The following is a 20578-nucleotide window of genomic DNA, read 5'->3' as shown; positions in this document are numbered from 1 at the left end:
GGGCGCGGCTGCGTACTCAGTCCGCGAATCTTTAACACATCAATTAGGGATCTATAGTATTCACAACACCTCCCTCGCCATCGATCCTCACAGCTCATCTCTTGGTGCCCCTTCCCCAGCACCGCTCTCCATCGCCATGTCTTCGGCTGGCAGCTCAGGCTTCGGCTTGTTAGAGCCCGCTTCAGCGAGGACATTGACATCCGCAGCGACAATGCCGGAAAGCATCTTGCCCTCTTCAGCAAGCGAACGCGCGAAGCGCGCGATCTCTGCGTCGTACTCTTCCCACTCGGGGATCTGCCGTGCGCGGGAGAGCTTTGGCTCTTTCTGCGGTATGTTTAGATCAGAGGGTGTATCGTTGGACGTGATAATGTATCGTACGGTAAGAGGGTTCTGGCAGAGATCAATCGTCTTGGCGCGATGCAGCCGATCCTTGCTGCCTATAAGAGTGGATCTATATGAGCATTCGTGACCGAGGACAATGCTTTTACACTCACACCAAGTCTCGCACTAACGACCGTGAAATGAAACATGCCCGTGAGTATCCACGACTCAAGGACAGGAAGTATACGCACCCAAAGCCAATCCTCGGGTAAGGAGAACTAGATAAAACGTGAGAATCCTCATCATACACCGTAGCAAGCTGCGCTCACGATGGGCACGTCCCGTTGCAGGTTGTTCGGAAGATCTAGGTAAGACGATATTCAGAGAATTCTGATACGGTAGAGAATGGTCCCACCTTGATCAAGGTTTGCCAGTGAGTTTGGGTCTGCAGATAGCTGTTGGTAGTGACCACGGAGTATATCCTAAGTAGAAATGAGCGATACGATCCGATGGTACCGAGGGAGGTTGTGCTTACACCAGCACCCAGCTACACGGCGACCTTTGGTCAGCTGGGGATCAGAAGTTCAACGTCGTACTCACCTGTCGGAAGCGGACCAAGTCAACGACGTAAAGCGCACTACATGACTGTCAATGATATGCTCAGTGAAGGATGTCATATATCACACCTGATGTGGTACGAGAGGCCCTTCAGGAACTCCTTCCAATACCCAGTCTTCCAAAAGCGGAAGCCTTCCATCTCGACGTTGTCATCCCCCATAGGAGTGTACCCATACGGAGCACCATGGAGATCAATGTCAACGAGCTCTTTTAGGTCCGTGCGGACAATCTGGTCAGCATCGACGAAGATAACCTTCTTCAGGTCCATGGGAAAAAGGACGTCCAGGAACAGGATCTTGTACGCCCAGATGATGCGTTGCTTCTCCTTCTGTGCCCGAAGCCACGAAGGCCACTTGTACGTCACAAGCTCATATTGGAACCCGTACGCTTCTGAGAAGTGAGGTAGGAATTCCTGCGCAGCGTAGTCAGGATACAATTGCCAAGGCATTTTGTATGTTATACTCACCAAGAACGAGGGCGAGAGGAAGTTCTCGATGAACCAGAACTTCACGCTGTGATTGGTATTGCGCAGGACACTCAAGATCATAATGGACGCGAAGCGCTATACAATGAAGTAGTCAGGACAGCTGGACGTTTGAGGGAAGAGCCGCCCACCTCATAGAGTAAGCCTGACGCTACGGTGAATATGTTTATGTCGGCCTGCTTGTTCTCAATCGAGGTCACTTCTTGAGTCTTTTGCCCGCCAAATAGGGATGTTATGCTATGGAGTGTATGTTGAGAGACCAGTATCCAGGAACATATATGAACGACCTACCGAGAGATCACGGTATCAAGCAGACCGATAGGGGACGTTCCAGCTGAGGAAACTTCTGCCAGGGCGTCTGCTCTCTCCATGCCAGGCAGTCTGACGAGGCGAGGGTACAGGATGAGACCCTCGAAGCTAGTCAACGTAATCTCGTCTCCCGACTCATCCACAGACGGGCTATGCCATCCTTCGTTGCCGACGCTCTCCATCTTGAATATGTCGCGCCCTCTACCTGGACGGATTTCGAGGCGGAACACTCCTGGTTTGGTTCGGAACTGCAAGTAGCCTAAATTTGCAACTACCAGCGTGTCTGCGATAGGATCACCCGAGTTGGAGGCGAGCTGAAGCTGGAGGCCGCGAGGGGGGCCGCCTATGAACATGTCTCGTGCATGGCCCTCAACGACCAGGTAATCAAGATCGAAGACTGCCTTCACGCCCTGAATACGATCTTGAGGGGATAGGCCTGCAAGCAGGATGTTGTCTAGGTCATGTAAGGACTCGCGTGGTCGGACTAGCCATGATTGAGGAACGTCCATCGCAAGAGTGTAAATCGGATCAATGGGAAGCCCAGTAAAAACCGTCTGGACGTGAACTTCTTTCCTAAGTATAGTAGGAATATCAGTAAGATTACTTGACACAAGGTTGCCGACCTACCCGCTCTCATCAAATGTTATTCTAGGATAGAGGTTGTATCTGTAGAATCGTTTCAGAGGGAGCTTGAAGTGGAGTCAGTCTGCGTATATGTCAGATAAACATTACGACCTTACCTCCCCATACTTGGCAGGGTTCAGATGCAGTTCAATCGTCACTCCGGGGATCTCGAGTAGCCACTAAAGGAGGGTTAATATCAATCACACTACACAATCACTGTATATGAAGCTTACATGCATCAGGCTGGACCATTTCTGCGCGGCTTCGCTGAGAGGGTCCAACAAAATCCCGAAGTGGTAGGACGCTGTAGAGTTGTCGCCCACCGTGAAAGCGCTACGTCCTTGTCAATGCAACAGCCCGGGCATCGAGTCTGCAGACTCACGTGTATTCTGTAGCCAGCAGCCGATACTTTAACTGACGAGACTTGTGGGGCACGTTTAACAGGCCGACCTCGCTGGGATCCGGTAGTTCGATGGCAGATATCAGCGAAGAAGCCAGTGAGACTACTTCGGCATACGAAGCCCTACATCGCGATATGAGCATAGGCGCGAACGCGCAATGAACGCTCTTACCTATCGTACTCCTGGAGTGACCCTGCTACATCATGCAACGCATCGACGACAGGCTGCACGCGCTTGCGAAGCTCGTATGTTGACAGGACAGGGAAGTCCTGTGCCACAAACTCCCCAACTGCGACCGGCCCGATGATCTGCAGTCACGGTGAGCACGAACGACACATTTGGCACGGCTCTGACGTACACGTCCGTTGACGACGAGACCCTGCTCTCCCGGGGCGAGACCAAACTCCCGCGCGACCAGTCGGCTGACTTTGACGTACTCTCGGTATTCACTGTCTTTCAGCTCCGTCTTACCCAGGATCTCGTCTAGAGCGCCTTCAGGAGATATCACTTTTTGCGGGCTGTGATTGGGAACGGCGACATGGCCGAAGCCGATAATCTCGAGAAGACGGCTTGGCGAAGCCCGCTCAAGAAGCCCGTGGACAATCAGCTGCGCGAAGAGTGACGAAACTTGTGGGCGGATGACGGGCTCGATGGAACCAACAGCCGGGTTGTGAATGAATGAGATGCGGGATGGGAACTCCGCGCCCTGCGAAAGGCTTAGCAAACGACTTCGCCCGGCAAGGTGGAGAACGTACCGTGGCTGCCAGTGTTTCTCTCACTAGCGATTGGCCCGAATCGGAGTCCAGGTCAGCGACGATGTAGGTCGTCAGCGGAACTTGTTGCACGTCAGCTGGACGGTGATAGTCAATGTACGTTATGTCAGTTGAGCTCATAGTACGACGTACATGGATACACAAACGACTCCTGGGCACTCGGGAAGCCGAGCTTCAAGACGGAATCGAACAGATTGCTGATACGCAGGCCGCCTGCCTTCGACGACGGATAGATGTACGGGTTCCTCCGCTTGGACACCCCTGGCACGTCGTAGAAATACGTGGACACATCGCCCGCTGTGGCGTCCGTCAGCGCACCCAACATCAGCTACCAGACGCAGTACGTCAGCATCTCAACGTGCCTTCAGATAGATGAACTGACCTGTTCCTGGACGTAACGCATCTCCTCCCGGAGCTCTACCTGCATGAATTGTAGGAATTGCTGAAAGAACGCTTATATCAGTGATATGTGCCGCAGCCGAGAACGTCTCGCATACATCATCCAACTCGAAATGCTTCCCATTCACGAAGGCATGTCCATGCGGAGCGGATGCAACCGTGGCACCCAACCTGGTTGCATACGCCCGCGCCTTCTGGATGCTCTCGTCCAGCCCCTCGGTTTCGCCGTTCAGGATTTTATCCAGCTCGGGCATGGGAGTTTCCGCGTGGTCTTGGCTAGAGGCACGGAATGAGCTGAACGCAGTGCGCACCAACGCCCAGTCGACGGTAGTAGTGGTCTTCTCCACAGGTCTGTCAGCTTGCGAGATCTATGCGGAAATCTTAGTTGCTGGCAGTGCCCAGCATAGACGCGACATACGTGGCGAATGAACTCCATGGTGTTCGCATTCCCAACGCGTTCCATCAGGAAGTACACCAGACGCGCCACCTTCGTCGCTAAATTGAGGAACCACAGGACTGCTCAACTGCTTGCTGTGAAGCAGAATTTTGAGACCACGCACCTTCCTCGGATTCAGCAATAGGCACGATACCCCATCTAAAGGGAAAGCTGCGGCCGAGGATGTTGGAGACAGTCGTCCCCAGGAAGTGCAGGGAGCTGGTCTGGGAGAGGTCTGCGACGATGACGATGTTGAACAGATTGCCTCTATAGTTCGGAAACTGGCCCGGGTACATAGGGCGGAGGAACTGGTAGGTCAAATGTCAGCCTAAGTCGCCCGCTGCCGAAGCCATAGTCTGTAGGCTAGGAAACTGACCACATTCAGCGTGCCCGCCCATCTACCATAACTGCATACGCCATGAGTGTCCGTAAAACAATGGAGACAAGGGTACCGGCAACGTACCGTGAGTCCTTCTCGAGGTCGTTCCACCACTGGATCACTCCACCGCCCTCTTGCCGGTCACTAGCGTCGACGATGCCATCCAAGACATCCGACGCGCCCTGAGCCGCATTGATTTTAGGATGCGTGAGGAGCTCGAGAGCCTGGGTCGTCGACAAGCCGAGCGACGTCAACGACCGCATGATGCCGCGTTCCTTCTTCAGTAATCTCAACAAGCTACAATGCTCCGTGAGTGACAGTGCCCACACATCGATGCGCTGGGCACGACGTACGCGAAGGGGTTCATGTCTTTCTCAGATAGTTGCACGCCGTTGAGCCAGGCGACGTTCGTTCCACCCCGCGCGACCGCCTGGTTGTTCTCCACTTCCTCAGCGAGGGCAGCGTTGACTGTGACTTGGCGCGCGAGGGACGTCGCGTATCTGGGGAAGTTCTGAGCGAGCTGCTTCAGGATCAGCAGAGGCTCGTCCGCGTCCCGGATAATCTGCGCAGCCTGGAAGTCTATCTCTGCGCGTCCAGTGATGAGAGACTGTCATGGAGGGCAGGACACAGAACTGACCGAGAAGCTCGTCCTCGGTGAGGGGTGCGCTTGCGTCGGTCGTCGTGTTCTCCGGGTACCGGTGGATCAACGCCATAACAGGGTCTGTGGCTTGTATGGACGTTGCTGCTTCGTCCGCATCGTCCGCTTGTTTGCTCGAGCCTGTGCTTATTAGATGACAGAATCGAGAAACAGAAAGCCAAGCCTACTTTGCGTTCTATCATCCAGCGCGAGATAATCCATCTTTTTCAGGTCAAGAGCAACGCCGTAACCAGAGAGATAGCTCCTCTGCGAAACATCGCCCCCAGTCGGTGGTATCGGCCGTAGGATGTACTCAAGACGCGGATTGGGAGCACGAGATAACGCGAACAGGACGGAGTGTAATTCCCGGAAGTTGTCGGAGGATAGTGAGGCGTAGAGAATGGCAGTGCGCTGCGGACGTTCCAAGATCGACGCTGGCGAGGGGTGGACATGATCGAAGGACATGAGTTGAGGCGGTGTGTATGAGCTTATGGCGATGGTTATCATATGTTGGGTTCTTCGTGTACAGAATCCATGCACTCACCTGTCTACGTCAGTCGAATTCGGGTTATCGATGGTGTCCACAGTAGCGAGCCGTGCAAGGCTCTCTGCATCACAAACAACCTTTCCATACCAGTCTACCCAGGATTCGCAGTTAGGAATGTTGAGGGCCTCCTTCCGACTTGAATGACGATCGGTATAAAACTGGTAGAACGCTTCTATTTTGGGTGTCGCGGCATGCAAGGCAAGGTTCATTTCGGCCGAAGCATACTCGCCAGGGCCTGAAAGAAAGCCCGAGGACAGTGCAGTGTCGAAGGCGTACTTGTGCGCTGCCTCCGAGGAAGTCGGGGCTGGGTCTGGTCGCGTCTCTGGATTGGTGAGGGCGTCAAGCAGAGGCAAGAAGGCCTCCGGCTCTTCCAGAGCGATGGATTCTCTGACATAGACCGTTGAGAGCCAGAACGAATGTTCGAGTGCGGTACTCACATTGACTCAAGAAGTGGTGGCGGTGCCGGCCATGAAGACCGTAACTCGACTTGGACGGGAGGACTCCTGGCATAGCTCCTGCTAACGAGCGAGACGAGTAAGGCAAGGAGAGGGTTGCATGGCACCATTCGCATGTGATCTCCCTTCGAATAGTATGTCCAAGCCCAGAGAGAATCTCAGCCGCGCGCAGCAATGAAATTGCTGTGCCAGTGGCTAGTAGTCCCAGACGGTGAGCGAGCAGCAGGTAGCCGCAATGTTCTGAAAAGGAACCGCAGCACGGCGTATGTTGACCAAACAGCAGGAGACAATGTACTAGATGGCAATATAAGCCTGAGAGCACTTGTGGTAGGTACTAGCAAGTAGAGAGTAGTAGTACTACTGCGAGTCGGTTGACGCGTATATACGCGACTCCTCCACGAGACACGTCTATACATGCACGTGACTTTGTGTACCATCACGGTCGTGTGGCGCCGATAGTAGATACATCTAACTTGCTAAGTTCGCTCAGCGACGTTGAGATATCTCCGCTTCCACAGGTACTGTTTGCTAGCGGCCTGCGCGACCGCCATAGGTCCAATCACATTAAATCCAAACAAGGCAACAATGGCGGCTTCGCGCTCTAAGTAAGCCCGCTGTCGTCTACGTGTCCGCGTCCCCTAGAATTTGCTCGGGGCCCCCTTCCTCAGGCTTTGACGCAGTAGTCGTGCAGAAGCAACCATTACCAAACGTCCTCAGTAAGTCTCCCCACATTGTCGCAACCGCCGTGCTGACATGCCGTCGCGGCGTATCCTCTCAAGAATCGCTGCACTGCGGTCTTCCCGGCGCTCAGTGACGTTTCCAGCGGCTGGCAGGGGCGCGGATCTCTACCTCAATCTTCTGTGTCCCTTGCTGCCGTGGACCAGCACGTTCGGCGAGAGTTCTCACTGCGGAATGCCTTAGAGGCAAGGCGTACACGCGACAAAACGGTGTGTATTGAACTCAATTGGGCCCAACATAAGTTTCAGTCCGCTGAGCTTCCATGACAAGCCGCAACAGATGGCCTACGCACTCGTCCTCCCGCTCGCATGCGCCGCTCTGACTCTGGCGAGCCCCACCCTTTCAGCACCCGCACAGGAAATACCGGCTGTTCCTAGCTTCATTTGCCATCAAAATTCCATAGCCATCTGGAACTTCCTCGTCTACATCACCACCAACTACATTACACACGCAGCAGCTGTCCCAATTTCAGCGGAGGTCGGCCGATATACGGAACGAGTGACACGTCGGGACCGGGGTTACTGGACGCAATTGATCTCGCTATTCCTGCCTTTCGGGGCACTCGCGAGGACAATCATTCTCATCGCGGAACACGTACGGTGCAAGGGCAACGATGTCCTCGCAGCACTGCACCACGGCGCACTTCTCGTCGTAGTCCGCTCCCCCGGGTGGGAGCCACCAACTAGCGGAGAGATCGTCTTCGCCCAGCTCCCTCCCGGTACCGACAACGAGAAGGCTGAGTATGTGTTACAACCTCATCACGCCCCTCCGTCGGTTGACTGTTCGATCAGTCCGGATCACGATCCCTGTCCGTACGCAGTCATCATCGTCGACAGCCTCGACGACCAAAGGGAAACCCACTGGCTCATCAAAGACCTCAGGAATCGCAGCATCCATGGACACATCCAGGTGCCCCTGGGATACTCTCTGGCGGTCCCGGCAGACAAGTCCTACACCGAGCACCTCATCGCGCGCGACCTCAACCCCACGAAGAACATCAAGATCCACCGCGCGTCGGGCGTCATGCAGATGCTCGTCTCCGTCGTCCAGATCATCGCCGCGACGTACACACTCTACTCCACGGAGGGCGCGCAGATCGAGACGTGGGGGTACGCTGCGTACGGCCTGTCCGTGTTCCCCTACGCGCTGATGTCGGTCATGAACATCCTCTGTGCGTCGATCGTCGGCGAGTATGCGAGCGGACACGTCCTCCGTACCCCGATCCTGCACGAGGCGGAGCGCCGCGGTGGGCACTTTGACGGCGCAGTCGGGACGGTGCGCAAGGTGCCTAAGCCAGTCGTGGGCGACGCGAGCTCCACGGGCTACGTCGCGGTGCATATGCAGACGATCGAGGACGAAGACAATCCCTCCGACAGGAAGCTCGTCGTGACGACGCCCGCATGGGAGAGAGAATTCACGCTTTGTACAGAGGACAGCGAAGAGGCGTGCCGCGCCTCGCGCTTCACCGTCTCCTCGCTGCGGCACGACGGCGCGGCGGACAACCCCGAGGTCGCTCGACACCGCGCGCTCAAGCCAGTCGAGGTCTTCATAACCCTCACGCTCTTCCTCGCCGCCATGACCCTCCCGCACGGGCTGCTCTACGCGCTCACGCGCTTCCGCACGGGCCACAGCACGGTCGCCCAGCGCGCGTGGATGACGGCGTGGCTCGCGGCGGACCAGCTGTCATCCCTGGGCACGCTCGTCTTCTGGGTTGTCTGGAAGCGCGTAGGCTCTGTCGTACCCGTGAGTGTGCATTATGTGGGCGTCGCGCTGCTCGTGGCGGCGTCGGCTGGGGGCTTTGTGACGATGTCGGAGATGTACCTTCAGGATCAGGGACTCGGCACTTGCAGTTCCTGACGTGTATGGGCTGCTGGTGGGTGAGGTCTCCATGCTGTCGACGCACTCAGACTATCGGTGCTACCGCAACATCCCTGGGCCCTCTCCCGTGTACCTCGTACAGTTCGTTCTCATGTTTCTTACTATTGACTTCTTGACGTCCAAGCTAGTCAGATCGACTCAGACATTGGGCAAGGGCCCACATTGCTCACCCATAACCTTCCAAAGTTTCCACCTTCTTGGTGATAGAAACGGACGGAAGCCAGAGTTGCATATCTAGGGCACTGCAAGAGCCCTGCGCGAGTGAGGAGATGCCCGCGAACGTCCGTAATTCAAATCGTCCACTCGTAAGCTTGAAGTTCCGCGGCGCGCGCGACCGCGGGTATTCGGATATAGCAAATGGGAATGGCTCATGAAGCGAGCTCGGTTGTGCTATGAGTGAGCTGTGCAGACTCCGGCTCGGCGAATTGCGGATACTCTCTGCCAGTGAAGCCATGATAGACAGTAGGTGCGCATGCGGATAGCCCTTGTGTGCCATAGTACCACTCACCGAACGATACGTCTACAGTTGCATCGCTGCGTGTTACATGACTGAGGACGGACGGACGAAGTAGCCTTATCTGAGGAACAATTCAAGTACTCCCCACGCATCTCGCACGCAGCAGAACCCGATATGCGCACCGCTGTGAGCCCATCGCAAAATCGATCCAGATCAGTCTGTGCCATCGAAGTGCCCGCAGTCGCAAGTATCCAGGTGCGTAAGGTGTTAACTGAACGTGTCTTCGACATACCATATTGATTCCACCCTACGCTCGACAGACAGATGCTCCGCGATTTGTGTCCGAGCTATTCGTCTCAGACCCCTTGTTCTCGGTGAGTTGGTGGACTGTCGAGTGCACTGATGCGAGCGCAAGGAGTGGTGCATGAGGCCGAGACTGTTCACTGGTCACACATAACTCTAATCGTATGGTGGAACTTGATCATTGCCTCGTTTGATATCACCGTCTCCGCCCACCACGCAGCCTTCACAGTGCGAAGCTCGTCTAACGTGCTGCAGGAGGACCACGCACGGGCACGTCGTGCACAAACGCGGGCGTGCTTCCTGAACATGCGGCCGGCACGATGCACCACGGCCATGGCACCAGAAGGCACGCAGCCGATACCTGTGCGCCTACTTGGAAGACACATATACCTTCTCGTATTCTCATCGAGTCCACAGTTCTTTCAAGAGGTTCTCCTTATCCTGTTGTCTCTAGCCGCCGGCACTCAACCCCAATCACTTCGCTCTCGCCCTAGGCAATTATGCGCCACGCACCATCCAAGTCGTCTTCGCACTCTAGCCCGTTCAGCTCTGAAGAAGAGAGACGCCGCATTCTCTCCAAGCTCCCGCAGAACATAAAGATCCTCGCAGTCGCTCCCTCTCGTATCTATCAAGCCCCCTTCGGTGCGCGAGAGGACGCCTGGGCGTACACCGGCCTCAACGGCATGCTGGTGTTCGGCCGCGATCGCGTCGTCATGCACGCGGAGAGGCCGTTGGGCTCGGGCCCTGGGACGAGCTTCGAACACAAGTATTGGTTTAGACTCGTAGACACCGCGCCGGGCAAGGGGGTCATCTGGGTGCACCCTATCCCAACCGAATTTCAATACCGCCTTGACAAGCCGTTCTTCCATATCTTTCATGGGAAGGTAGGTGTCTTCATGTACGGACGCAATGCATCAGATAGATTTCATTGTCCTCATTCGCAGAGCCGGATGTTCGGGATTCGTTTCGAAGAGGACGTGCATGCAGAGAGATTTTATAAGAAGATGAGCGACTCACACGCTACGAGTACGTTATATTCCTTCATCTGCGGGCATTCGCCCTGAATCTTGGTACGCCCCGTGCAGTGCTCCCGGCACGAAAGATCTCAAAGGCCCCCTCCCGCTATGCCGCTCGTGCCACGACCAGCGTGACGAACCCCACCAAGAACCGCATTCGCCGCTCGTTGATATCCGGCCCCGTGCCCGGTACTTTCGACCACGTCGCGCATGCAGGCTTCGCGAACGGACAGTTCGAAGCGTCGGGCAAGGTCGAGCCCGAGTTGAAGATCATGGTCGAGCAGATGCAGCGGCATGGCATCTCGCTCGACGGACTGCACAAGCATCGCGTGGATGGGAACATGCTCGCGGAGAACAAGGACTTCGTCGAGGGCTTCTTGCAGGGCGCCCAGGCGGTGAAGCGAGAAAACTCAAATTGTATGTGGTTTGATGTGTGTGCGGAGTGCTCGCTGATCACTGGTGTACAGTATCGCGGTCGTCGGGCGAGGCCAAGCCTACGCAGCGGAAGTCTCCACACAGGAAGCCCGTGACGACGCTACCTACCTCCACAGCGTGAAGACTTGTGCCAATTACAAGTCAAGTGCGGGTGTTCTGAGTTCAGTGTGTAGCGATTTCGAGGGTGTGGCTCTCATAAGTGTTGCCGTCTCAATTTTCAGAAATAAGTGATTTCTTCGGTGTCGTTTCTTTTCACGCTTTTACGCCTAATATTTATCATTTATGATCACCACTGTATTGTAGTCCCGCTGTGCTCTTGTGGACTTCTTCAGACACTATCATGTATCCGTATAGTCAAAGTATCGCGCCTCAGAACGATATTTACTCGGCCTGGGTCTCACTGTACAGTCGGCACTCGCAGTGGGTGGGACCGGCTGAGCGTTGTCCGCGGTCGCTGGATAAGCTGTGCGACGCCGCTAGACTATGTCAACGCAAGCCTCGGATCTCACTAGTCACTTATGACCTGTGTGCATGTGTGGAGCTGCATTATTATGTGATCATTATCGCGAAAACCAGATGCAGTACCAACCGTAGGTGTACGCGTGCTCTATCACATAGGCTGTTTTGCTGAAGGTCCGAACACAACTTACTGTAAGCCGCCCACCCTCGCCTGTCCATGTCATCCACCACGCCCGATCGTCACGCACGATCATCGCGCTTCCCCATTCAGACCGCAAACCAGTGGGTGTCTACTACGTCCCACCGTCCCACATACACCGCACCGTCCCACCGCGCTGCCCGATTAGAACCGGCTCATGTCCCGGCCGAAGATCCAATTCATGAACCTGTGCCATGCCCACCGTCAGTCAGCCCGCGCGCCCACAGAGCCCATCCAGCGTCCACTCACCAATACATCGGCACGAGAATCCTGCAACGCGAGACACGCACGCCAGTCAGCACCACATAAGCACTGAACGACCGACGACCCACTTGTTCTTCCAGCTCAGCGTCATCGTGAAGTACGCGGAGCGCCACAGCAGCCACGCGAACCGCCCCGCCTCCTTGCCCTTCGCCTTCTCCGCGCCCGTGCGGTCGTAGATCGCCTGCCAGTCACCGATGTACGCGAGCGAGCCCGCGTTATGGAACCGGAACGGCTCCTGCGCCGGCCGCTCCTTCACGACCGCATTGAGCTTCTTCCACAGGTACTTCGCCTTCTGGTTGGCCACTGCAGCCGCGCGAGTGAGTGAGTGCCGGCGGGGAGCGGAGACGAGCGGGGTGGGTGGTAACGGTTACCTTGGGCGGTGGCGGGCAGAGGCATGCCCCTGATCATCGCCGCATCGCCGAGCGCCCAGACGTTCGGGTCCGGCTTGCCTGTGTCCTGCATGACGACGTTGAGGTGCTCGTCGGTGATCAAGCTGCATGCACTCGTCAACGTTCACGCTGTACAGCCCAGCTCGGACACGCACCTCTTCGTCTTCGGGTCTCTTTCGACCTCCGTGATGCTCTCCACCAGCGGGTTCGGCGCGAGCCCCGTGCTCCAGACGAGCAGCCCGAAGTGCACTGGGTCCTGTGAGACCGACAGCAATCGCACGAACGGTAGAGCTCACCGTCGCCTTGCTCTTTGACATGCATCTTGCCCTGCGGCCAGACCGAATGAGCATAACGATAGACCGAAGAGTTATCAGCCACGTACCGGCTCGACGCGCTCTACATGGTGCTGCGTGAGCAGCCGGATACCCTCCCGCTGGAACTTCTGCGTCGCGTATCTGTCAAAGGCCTATCGTCAGCACCAGATCACAACATACACCAGCAAACGACAAAGGGCTCGGGCAGTAACAACATCAGCTGAATAGGGTGTTTCGCGTCAAGACGCTACGCGTTCCGTTAATAGGGAACAAATTCACATCACTCGCCCGCTCCCTGGGATGATGCAGGCGAACGAAGAAGGCTACTCACGTTTGCAGCCCTTGGTCGAAGCTCCCTAGTATCGTGGGTGCGACGTCGAAGAGACTGATCCGTGCGAACCGGTGCAGCGCCGGGAAGTGCCGCTTGACCTCGGTGTGCAGGAAGTCATGCAGTTCGGCCGCGAACTCGACGCCGGTGGGGCCGCCGCCTGGACAGGGAAGTACGGATGGTGCAGATGGATGGTCAACGAGTGGAGGTAGTGGTGCAAGGCACACGAGAAGATGGGAGTCGCTTGGTTAGTACATCACAACCTCGAGGAGAGTGAGCTGGTAATACGTACCGACGATGCAGAAGTGCAGCAGTTTCCGCCGGTCATCGTCCGTGATCGTCGGCTGATTCGCCTGTTCGAAGCCTTTCGGGAAGAAACGTTAGTACGATGCATCCACATCACTTCACAGCACAACCACATAGAACACGAGCGGCACACTCACATTCGATGATCCTCGCCCTGATCGCCCTCGCATCCGTTACATCTTTCAAAAAGTACGCGTTCTCCTTGACCCCCGGCACGTTGAACGCTGCGACAGAGCCACCGTCAGCCAGCAGCCGCGGGTCCCAACGCCGCCGTTCCTAGGGTGAGAACCGAAGACGTACTTTGGTTGTACGCCCCCACAGCGACGACCAACCGATCATACCGGAGCGTGAAATGGGTCGTGCCGGGGTTGCGCTCGGCGAGGCCTTCGTTGCTCGCCTGCGTCGGCGCGGTCTGTGCGTTGACTGCGTTCTGGGCGGACGAAGAGGGCGAGGCGCTGTCGGTCCGGGCGGGTGATGAGGGGTGGAAGGGGAGCGGCGGGGTAGCGGGCATCTGCGGAACGGACGTGCGCGGTGAGCGAGCGTGTGGATGCGGGGTGGGTCGACTGTGGAAGGTGGCGGGTAAGAGGGAGATGGTGAAGTGAACGCGGCGACGGACATATCAATTGGGCGAGTGCGGTGGGGCAGGGAATTCGGGAAGCGGCGAGAAACGTACACATTTGAGGATCTTGTTCTTGAAGTCAATCGAGTCGCACCACGCTTGATATGCGTTCTACGCGTCGAAGAGAGGTGTATCGTGCATGAAGAGCGGATAGGCGGACACGGGCCGGAGGGTAAATGAGGGTAGGGGTGGCCACGGTGGGTAGTGTGGGGTAAAAGCGATCGACCGTACCAGACAGACAGACGATATGGTTAGAGCAAGTACGACGGAAGAAGCGCATATGCGAGGGGACGAGCGCGCGCGTTTGGGTTGCATATAGGAAGGTAGGAGAGACACAGTGAGCTATGGCACTCGAAGGACAGAACTGATTCGACTGACCACCTGCGGTGTGTACCTCCTCACCTAGTATCCCATCGTCAGCCTAGCTCGTAGACACAATGCGGCAAAGGATACGCACCGGCTCGATGGCCGAGCGGAACTCCAGGGTACCCACACAGCAGCTCGCGAGAAGAGGCGTGAAGTTGAAGTAGTTGTTCGGCGAGACAATGGTGATGTCTGCGCACGATGTGAGCAGCAGAGGACACGAGACAACCGCGGCACTCACGCCAACGTTTCTTGTCGATACCGCGCAGCAGCTCGTAGCCGCCCCATCCCGAGCCGAGGATGACGAGGTGCTGCTGGCTGCGAGCGGCCGACGCGTTGAAGTTGCGCCTCGCGAGGGCGGCGGCGGTCGCGCGGGGCGCACGGGCTTGGGAGCGCAACATGTTGGGTGCGGGTGGGGTCAGCCAACGAGACGGAGAGTGTAATGCGCTGTCCTGGGAAGGCTAGCGCGAGGGGCGGGTGTGGAGAGTCGACGAGGGCAATATATCTGCAGCATGACCAGCCCACGGCCGCCCTCGGAGGGGAGGATGGGGGCACGTCATCGGGCGATCACGGATGACGCGCGTCCCGCACAAGGGGGCCGTCTAGCGTCCGGTGAGCCTGAGCCTGAGCGTGCGGCGAGACGAGCGGTGGGAGGCGGTGGAGAGGCCCTGCAGGCGAGAAGCGGCTGGGATGCGAACCACACATGTCGCCTGCCTCCGCTGGTACTCGGCGTCTGTGCGATCGTACCAGCCTCGGGCGAGGTTCGGGCATTCAAACTACTATCGACGTACACACGCACTTCGTAAGTTCACATTTCTATTCCAAGTATCATAACAACCTACGCCCTCACAAGCGTCGTCTACGAGTATGATACATACATGTGCTCGTACCGGAATCTAAGAGAGTGGTGCAACGTCTATGGCAAGCCGCGAAAAGAGAGGAGAGAATAGTTGTCAGGTCGTAGGCACACCGCCTTCCACAATGAGACAGGAAACAAGGAACACGACCGAGAGACCTCACGCATGCCCGTTCCCGTTCCCGTTCCCGTTCGCCACCGTCACAGGTGCCGCCTCCTCTTCCGACGGCTTCGCGCCCTCCACAACCTCGACCACCGCGCCCTCGCCGAGCGCAATACCCTCGCCCACGACCGTCTTTCCCTGCTCCGTCTTCTCGCCGACGCGCGCGCGCACGACGCTCAGCATCTCCTGCACACGCGCCGTCGCCGCGGCGAGGATCGGCTGCACGCGCCCCTGCACGGTCTCCTTGACCCTCGTCACCTTCGCGTGCACAGGCTCCTCGGACTTGAGGATCACCGTCAGGTCCGCGATCGTCGACGAGAGCTGCTGCGAGATGTCCGAGAACGCGGCTTGCGCGTGCGCGGGGAGGGCCGCGGTCGTTGCGCGCACTTGGTGCAGCTCCGTGAGCATCGTGTCGGACAACGCGTGCACTGCAACCGGGGGTCGCGAGATATCGCGTCAGCCGCGCTTGGAGTGATGGACGGGGAAGAACCGGTGCGTACCTTTCGTCTGGGCAGTGCCGTAGCCCGTCGACGCGAGCGTGGAGAGGTCGTGGGCTGTCTCGGAGGCACGCTTGACGAGCGCGTTGTGTGTCTTGAGCTGGTTCAACTGCTCTGTGGAGTACGTGCGCAGCTGGTCGGAGAGCTCCCTCGAGAGCGCGTAGGCGCGCTGGTACTGGTACCTGGTCTCCGGGGACGCGGGCTCTGCAGTGCCGTTCGCAGAGGGGTAGATTTTATGAACCGCGACTTGGAAGTAGTCGACAATGGGTGCGAAGCGCTGTCGAGGGCCGGGGGTCAGGCATGGCATGATTGCCGGTACTAGGAGGTACGCACCTGGTCGATGCCCCCTGCGACGTTCGCAACGGGGCTCTTCACCCGCGCCTCGATGGTCTTGTTCGCGAGGTCCTTCGCGTTGTCGCTGCGGGCCTTGAGGTCCCTGACGATGTCCTCCGGTGTCGTCTTGAACGGGTACGGGTACCGGCTCTCGACCGCGTCGAGCCCGAGGTTCGCGTACTCGTCCGCGCGGACGAGCAGCGGCGCGAAGCGGTGCTGGAGGGGCTCTGCGTACCCGAGCGCGGACCTGGACAGCGTCGTGGCGGTGGTGTAGGGCTGGCAGGTGTACGTGTTGTTGGTGAGGGTGTCGTGGAGGGTGCTGAGGGAGGACGAGACGAGGGGGATCGACGCGACGCGCGAGATGATGGTGAGCTCGGGCGTGCGGGTCGTCTCCTGGGTCGTTTGGGTCGCCATCGTCGTGCGCGACGTTGACTGAGTGGGAGGAGTGTCGTGTGCGGTGAGGGAAGCAGCCGCGATAAGATGCGGAGCAGCCTCGCGCAGGGCAGCAGGAATTATATCGCGTCGCGCGTTTTGCATGTGATTGTTGCGGCGACGGGCGCCTCCCTGTCGATCAGCCCGAGAAGCGCCGCGCCGAGTGCTCGAGCGCTCGAGAGACGTCCTCGCTCGTTTCTGTGCGTCCACCACCGCCTCCGGCCCATATGCGCCCCGTCTCGCCTCTCCAGGCGCAGGCGGCGATTGGTGAGCAGAAGCTTAGCTGAAAATTGCGCTCACTGTCGCAGTTCTCCCAGACGCATGTGTTTCTGTCGCGTTCCACCCGCCGAGATGCCACTTCCCTGGTCGAAATCGATACGACATGCGCAGCGGCAGGCTCAACTCTCGTCTACGTGTCCTACCGATTCGGTATCGTCCTTCAGGCTTCAGGGCAAATTCAACAACGGTAGCCAGGAACAAGCCCCGTGGAACCTTATCTACGTTGCCCAACCATAGGAGACTACCAGCTCTCCACAGAAATGAAGCTACTGGCAAACAGCCTCCTGTCCGTATCGACGCATCCGGTATAGCGCACTGCGTACGGGGTGCCCCGCCCCCTAAGGCTAATCAACCCCAGCCAACCCCAGGTTCATTTATGCCCCGCATCGCACTTAGCCTCGATCATAGTCGCGGGCGGCGTATCTCTATTGCTCATGGCTTAGGAGTCTAGCGTCATACGTCACCCAATGCATCGTCGCTGCTCTCCCGCCGGCCGAGACTGCATACGACTTTGCTTGATACTGTCACTGTCAGGTAAAGCCTCTTCATCTCAACCTACTAAACTGCGACCTTGCTCACCTCGTGTACTCCGAGTTCCTGGCAACCGATAGCCTGTTGCGTTCGTGGATGCCAGTGGTTCCAGCGACTCGTTCCGCGAGTGCCGGTTCGAAAAGTGTCTGGCTGCTGTTGGCGGCCTGCGCATCTCTGCGCACTTCAGGGTCAAGGTCAGCGGTGCGTATCGCAGAGGCGGGCGGAACAAGCGACGTGTCACTCTCCCGCTGAATGCATTCTGTCTCACGTACACGTACGGATCCAGGTCCTTGAGGGACTTGCCAGCAACTCGGTAACCACTACTTGCATAGCATTTCACTTATTTCAAAGGAGTGCCTTCTCACCGGTAGCAACGTGGACCAACTTCCCTGTATCAAGGTGGGGCTCGTTTAAAAGGTACGAAGCCTCACATTGTTGCGAATCGTGCGATACAATTCAACCCAAGCACGAAGCAATCTCAATCGCGGAGCCACGTCAATCGCAGTAGGTCGTTCCACCGCTCCCTCTTATCGCCGCTACCTTCTGGATTCTGATGCAAGCGCAAGACTCTGTCATCCGGAAAAGATACTTCCTCGCAGGCGCGACTCAGCAAATTTTCGATGACGCAAAGATTCCAAGGTGAGAGCTCGGTCAAGACGGTCTTGCTAACGAGGTAATAAGTGAATTATGTAGGGTACAGCGCGAATACAGCGTCCGTCATTACATGCGTACTACGTACGTTGTCGCGAGATCCGGCCCGTTTACATCCCTGCCCTTACGCTGGCAGCTTCAGCTCCGTGGTGAGACCTACGGGGCTCGAAAAGGCGGGCGAGCCATCCTTGTTCCAGCCGAAGCTCTGCGCGCGGATCGTGCGGCCGTTCCAGCCCGCCGTCGCGTTCGCCATGGCGTGGTAGACGATGTACGGCGTGCCGTCGTGGTCGTACGTGAAGCTTGCGTGGCCGGGGCCGAACGCCGCCTTCGACTTCGAGAACACAGGGCGCGAGTCGAGCGTCCACCAGTTGCTCGCGTCAACTGTGCGGATCCGTGAGTCCAGACGTGACACTGCGGGCGGGTGGGACGTACGAGGGTCCTTGCCGCCGTCGATGCCCATCATGGCAAGGCTGTAGTCTTCTGTCCAGCTCGCAGCAACGGCTGCGCCGCATGATGCGTGAATACCTGTCCACCGAGACCGGGCGGCTGACTCACAGTAGATCAAGAACGTCCTGTTGTTGTGGACTAGGATCTCAGGGCCTTCGTTGATGCCGCGGACCGCGCCGCCGTCGACGGTCTGTTGCCACTTCGGGATTGGCTGGTGCAAGAGGACGCGCTCGCTCGTGATCTTCGTCGGGGAGTCCATCTTGGCGATGTAGAGGCTCTGCCAGAGCTTGTCGGTGGTATTCGCCCAGCCGGACCAGATGAAGTACAGGTCGCCGTTGGTGTACTGTTCGCCATGGGAGGTCAGTCTAGAATGCCGCCGCTGAAGCCCAATGATTGCTTACCTGGAAGATAGTGCCGTCGATCGCCCAGTTATTGTCTGGGGTTCCGACCTCACCAACGAACTGCACCGTGCTGTCAGCAAGTCATCGGCGCCCAGCCAGAGGATACGCACGTCGAATCCATCAAGCGGCTCCTGGCTCTTTCCCTCCAAAACGTACATGTGGTGGTTGTTCGCGTCGCTGCCCTCGACCATCGCGACGTAGATGTACCACTTTCCGCCGATGTAGTGCAGCTCCGGCGCCCAGACGGCGCTGAGGTTCCCACCCTTGGGCGGGGTGTACACCGTCGTCGGCTTCACATTGATCTCGGCGAGGTTCGATGACTTGCGGAGCTGCACGTCTGTGCCCGTCGTGAAGGTGAGGTAGTAGTCGTCGCCGTGCTTGATTATCCACGGGTCGGCGGCCACTCCCGCCACGATTGCTGGGCGGGTCGTTCAGCGCTGGGTTGTGCGCTGAGGATCCGAGATGGTGGGACCTACGGTTGTTGTATGTTGCGCGCTGCATGGGCATACTCGTCGCAGAATGGACGAGGGAAAGAAAGGCAAGAAGAATGGATATAAAGGTCAAGTGCTGCATCTTCAGAAATAGAAAGGAAGAAACAAAATGAACAAAGGTGCAGCGCGGCGAACTGAATAAAAGTAAGTTGGCGGAGAGTAGAACGTCACTCTCCAAAAAGGCGAAGGAGAAGAGAAATGGAAGTGCTCCATGCACACCTCAGCTGCTCAATTATATGTCGCCAGTATGGAACCCTGCGCCGCTACGGTGACAGCTGCACCGCACGGCCATGCCGCATCAGGTGCTAAGCACAGAGTTTTGATATATTGATCGAAGGCGGTACCTCTCCAAGGCTCTCCAAGGTCGAGTCAAAGGCCTCTGCCAAGCGTCGCGGATGTCAGCCAAGAGGCAATCAGCGTTCTGTGATGGGCCGAAAGTTACGTGAGGGCAAAAAGGACGTTGCCCTGTGAACTCCCTGTGTTCTTCAGTGGACAATGCAAGGTCAATGGCCGATGACTCGGAGGCTAGTATTGACACGATGTACAGTTTAATATGTAGTCCACCTGATAGTCCAGGGTGCCCAAGCTTAGAGTAGGGCATCCAATTCTACATATAAGTATTATGTGAATGGCACGCCACTTGAAGCAGGGAGAGTATGAAAACGGTGAGAGACACGACGGAAACGGAAGGTGAATTGCCTAATATGGAAAGACTACACAGCAGATCGTTATGTATGGTGTCATTTTAGTGGGCAGGCAGTACTGCTATACACAGGGTAGTTAGACTGCTGTACACTAGTTTGTGATGAATTCATACGCAGAAGCACATGCTGTACCTCACACAGCGCAAAGTGATAGTTGGCAGGGTCAGCATACCACTGTATGCTGTGAAATACATAATAGCTTATATAATATTATAAGTAACGTATATTTATGCTTGGGTGGCTCAGTTGGTTAGAGCGTAGGTCTCATATTTGCATATGAGTCGCAGTCACGTGATACAATCCTAAGGCCGAGAGTTCAAGTCTCTCCCCGAGCATTTTAAT

General features: G+C 57.0%; 6 protein-coding genes and 1 non-coding gene across 7 annotated transcripts; 3 read left to right on the top strand and 4 right to left on the bottom strand.

Annotated features, from left to right (window-relative positions):
* Nucleotides 1-61: 61 nt before the first annotated feature.
* On the bottom strand, nucleotides 62-6752 carry C8Q71DRAFT_66059 (glycosyltransferase family 24 protein). The gene is made up of 31 exons (XM_047919656.1): nucleotides 6366-6752; nucleotides 5926-6315; nucleotides 5570-5868; nucleotides 5382-5522; nucleotides 5098-5329; nucleotides 4829-5041; nucleotides 4742-4772; nucleotides 4490-4673; nucleotides 4348-4424; nucleotides 4028-4297; nucleotides 3913-3972; nucleotides 3663-3858; nucleotides 3513-3607; nucleotides 3116-3463; nucleotides 2929-3065; nucleotides 2739-2879; nucleotides 2590-2689; nucleotides 2473-2535; nucleotides 2360-2421; nucleotides 1715-2305; nucleotides 1555-1660; nucleotides 1406-1501; nucleotides 1008-1351; nucleotides 922-958; nucleotides 857-868; nucleotides 737-803; nucleotides 651-685; nucleotides 573-599; nucleotides 495-507; nucleotides 379-437; nucleotides 62-324 (listed from the first exon to the last, which is right to left on the bottom strand). Exons 1-31 carry the CDS (start codon nucleotides 6497-6499, stop codon nucleotides 88-90), a joined length of 4797 nt encoding a protein of 1598 aa, XP_047778381.1. The 5' UTR covers nucleotides 6500-6752; the 3' UTR covers nucleotides 62-87.
* A 441-nt stretch (nucleotides 6753-7193) lies between these two features.
* C8Q71DRAFT_66044 (uncharacterized protein) lies at nucleotides 7194-9072 on the top strand. Its single transcript, XM_047919655.1, has 2 exons — nucleotides 7194-7330; nucleotides 7401-9072. The coding sequence occupies exon 2, from the start codon at nucleotides 7401-7403 to the stop codon at nucleotides 8976-8978; it is 1578 nt and encodes a 525-aa protein (XP_047778380.1). The 5' UTR covers nucleotides 7194-7330; the 3' UTR covers nucleotides 8979-9072.
* Nucleotides 9073-10104: 1032 nt separating this feature from the next.
* Nucleotides 10105-11441, top strand: C8Q71DRAFT_66002 (uncharacterized protein). Its single transcript, XM_047919654.1, has 4 exons — nucleotides 10105-10643; nucleotides 10704-10785; nucleotides 10845-11192; nucleotides 11243-11441. The coding sequence occupies exons 1-4, from the start codon at nucleotides 10260-10262 to the stop codon at nucleotides 11329-11331; spliced, it is 903 nt and encodes a 300-aa protein (XP_047778379.1). The 5' UTR covers nucleotides 10105-10259; the 3' UTR covers nucleotides 11332-11441.
* A 485-nt stretch (nucleotides 11442-11926) lies between these two features.
* On the bottom strand, nucleotides 11927-14935 carry C8Q71DRAFT_65864 (FAD/NAD-P-binding domain-containing protein). The gene is made up of 15 exons (XM_047919653.1): nucleotides 14693-14935; nucleotides 14546-14643; nucleotides 14467-14490; nucleotides 14143-14199; nucleotides 13770-13980; nucleotides 13607-13693; nucleotides 13456-13527; nucleotides 13167-13323; nucleotides 12904-12976; nucleotides 12818-12848; nucleotides 12677-12770; nucleotides 12504-12625; nucleotides 12201-12435; nucleotides 12118-12138; nucleotides 11927-12055 (listed from the first exon to the last, which is right to left on the bottom strand). The coding sequence occupies exons 1-15, from the start codon at nucleotides 14850-14852 to the stop codon at nucleotides 12013-12015; spliced, it is 1485 nt and encodes a 494-aa protein (XP_047778378.1). The 5' UTR covers nucleotides 14853-14935; the 3' UTR covers nucleotides 11927-12012.
* A 312-nt stretch (nucleotides 14936-15247) lies between these two features.
* Nucleotides 15248-16785, bottom strand: C8Q71DRAFT_760527 (uncharacterized protein). Its single transcript, XM_047923834.1, has 3 exons — nucleotides 16301-16785; nucleotides 15971-16244; nucleotides 15248-15898 (listed from the first exon to the last, which is right to left on the bottom strand). The coding sequence occupies exons 1-3, from the start codon at nucleotides 16712-16714 to the stop codon at nucleotides 15468-15470; spliced, it is 1119 nt and encodes a 372-aa protein (XP_047778377.1). The 5' UTR covers nucleotides 16715-16785; the 3' UTR covers nucleotides 15248-15467.
* A 1400-nt stretch (nucleotides 16786-18185) lies between these two features.
* C8Q71DRAFT_760520 (glycoside hydrolase family 43 protein) lies at nucleotides 18186-19794 on the bottom strand. Its single transcript, XM_047923833.1, has 5 exons — nucleotides 19518-19794; nucleotides 19152-19459; nucleotides 19042-19101; nucleotides 18749-18983; nucleotides 18186-18694 (listed from the first exon to the last, which is right to left on the bottom strand). Exons 1-5 carry the CDS (start codon nucleotides 19612-19614, stop codon nucleotides 18318-18320), a joined length of 1077 nt encoding a protein of 358 aa, XP_047778376.1. The 5' UTR covers nucleotides 19615-19794; the 3' UTR covers nucleotides 18186-18317.
* Nucleotides 19795-20467: 673 nt separating this feature from the next.
* C8Q71DRAFT_t78 lies at nucleotides 20468-20571 on the top strand. Its single transcript has one exon. It is a non-coding gene; the product is annotated as a tRNA-Met (tRNA).
* The last annotated feature ends 7 nt before the right edge of the window (nucleotides 20572-20578 follow it).

Source organism: Rhodofomes roseus (genome assembly GCF_022264815.1).
Source record: "Rhodofomes roseus strain CIRM-BRFM 1785 chromosome Unknown C8Q71scaffold_11, whole genome shotgun sequence".
In the NCBI taxonomy this organism is placed as follows: Eukaryota; Fungi; Basidiomycota; class Agaricomycetes; order Polyporales; family Fomitopsidaceae; genus Rhodofomes; species Rhodofomes roseus.
Note: the sequence above shows the minus strand (reverse complement) of the source record. Positions and strands in the feature narration are given on the sequence as shown.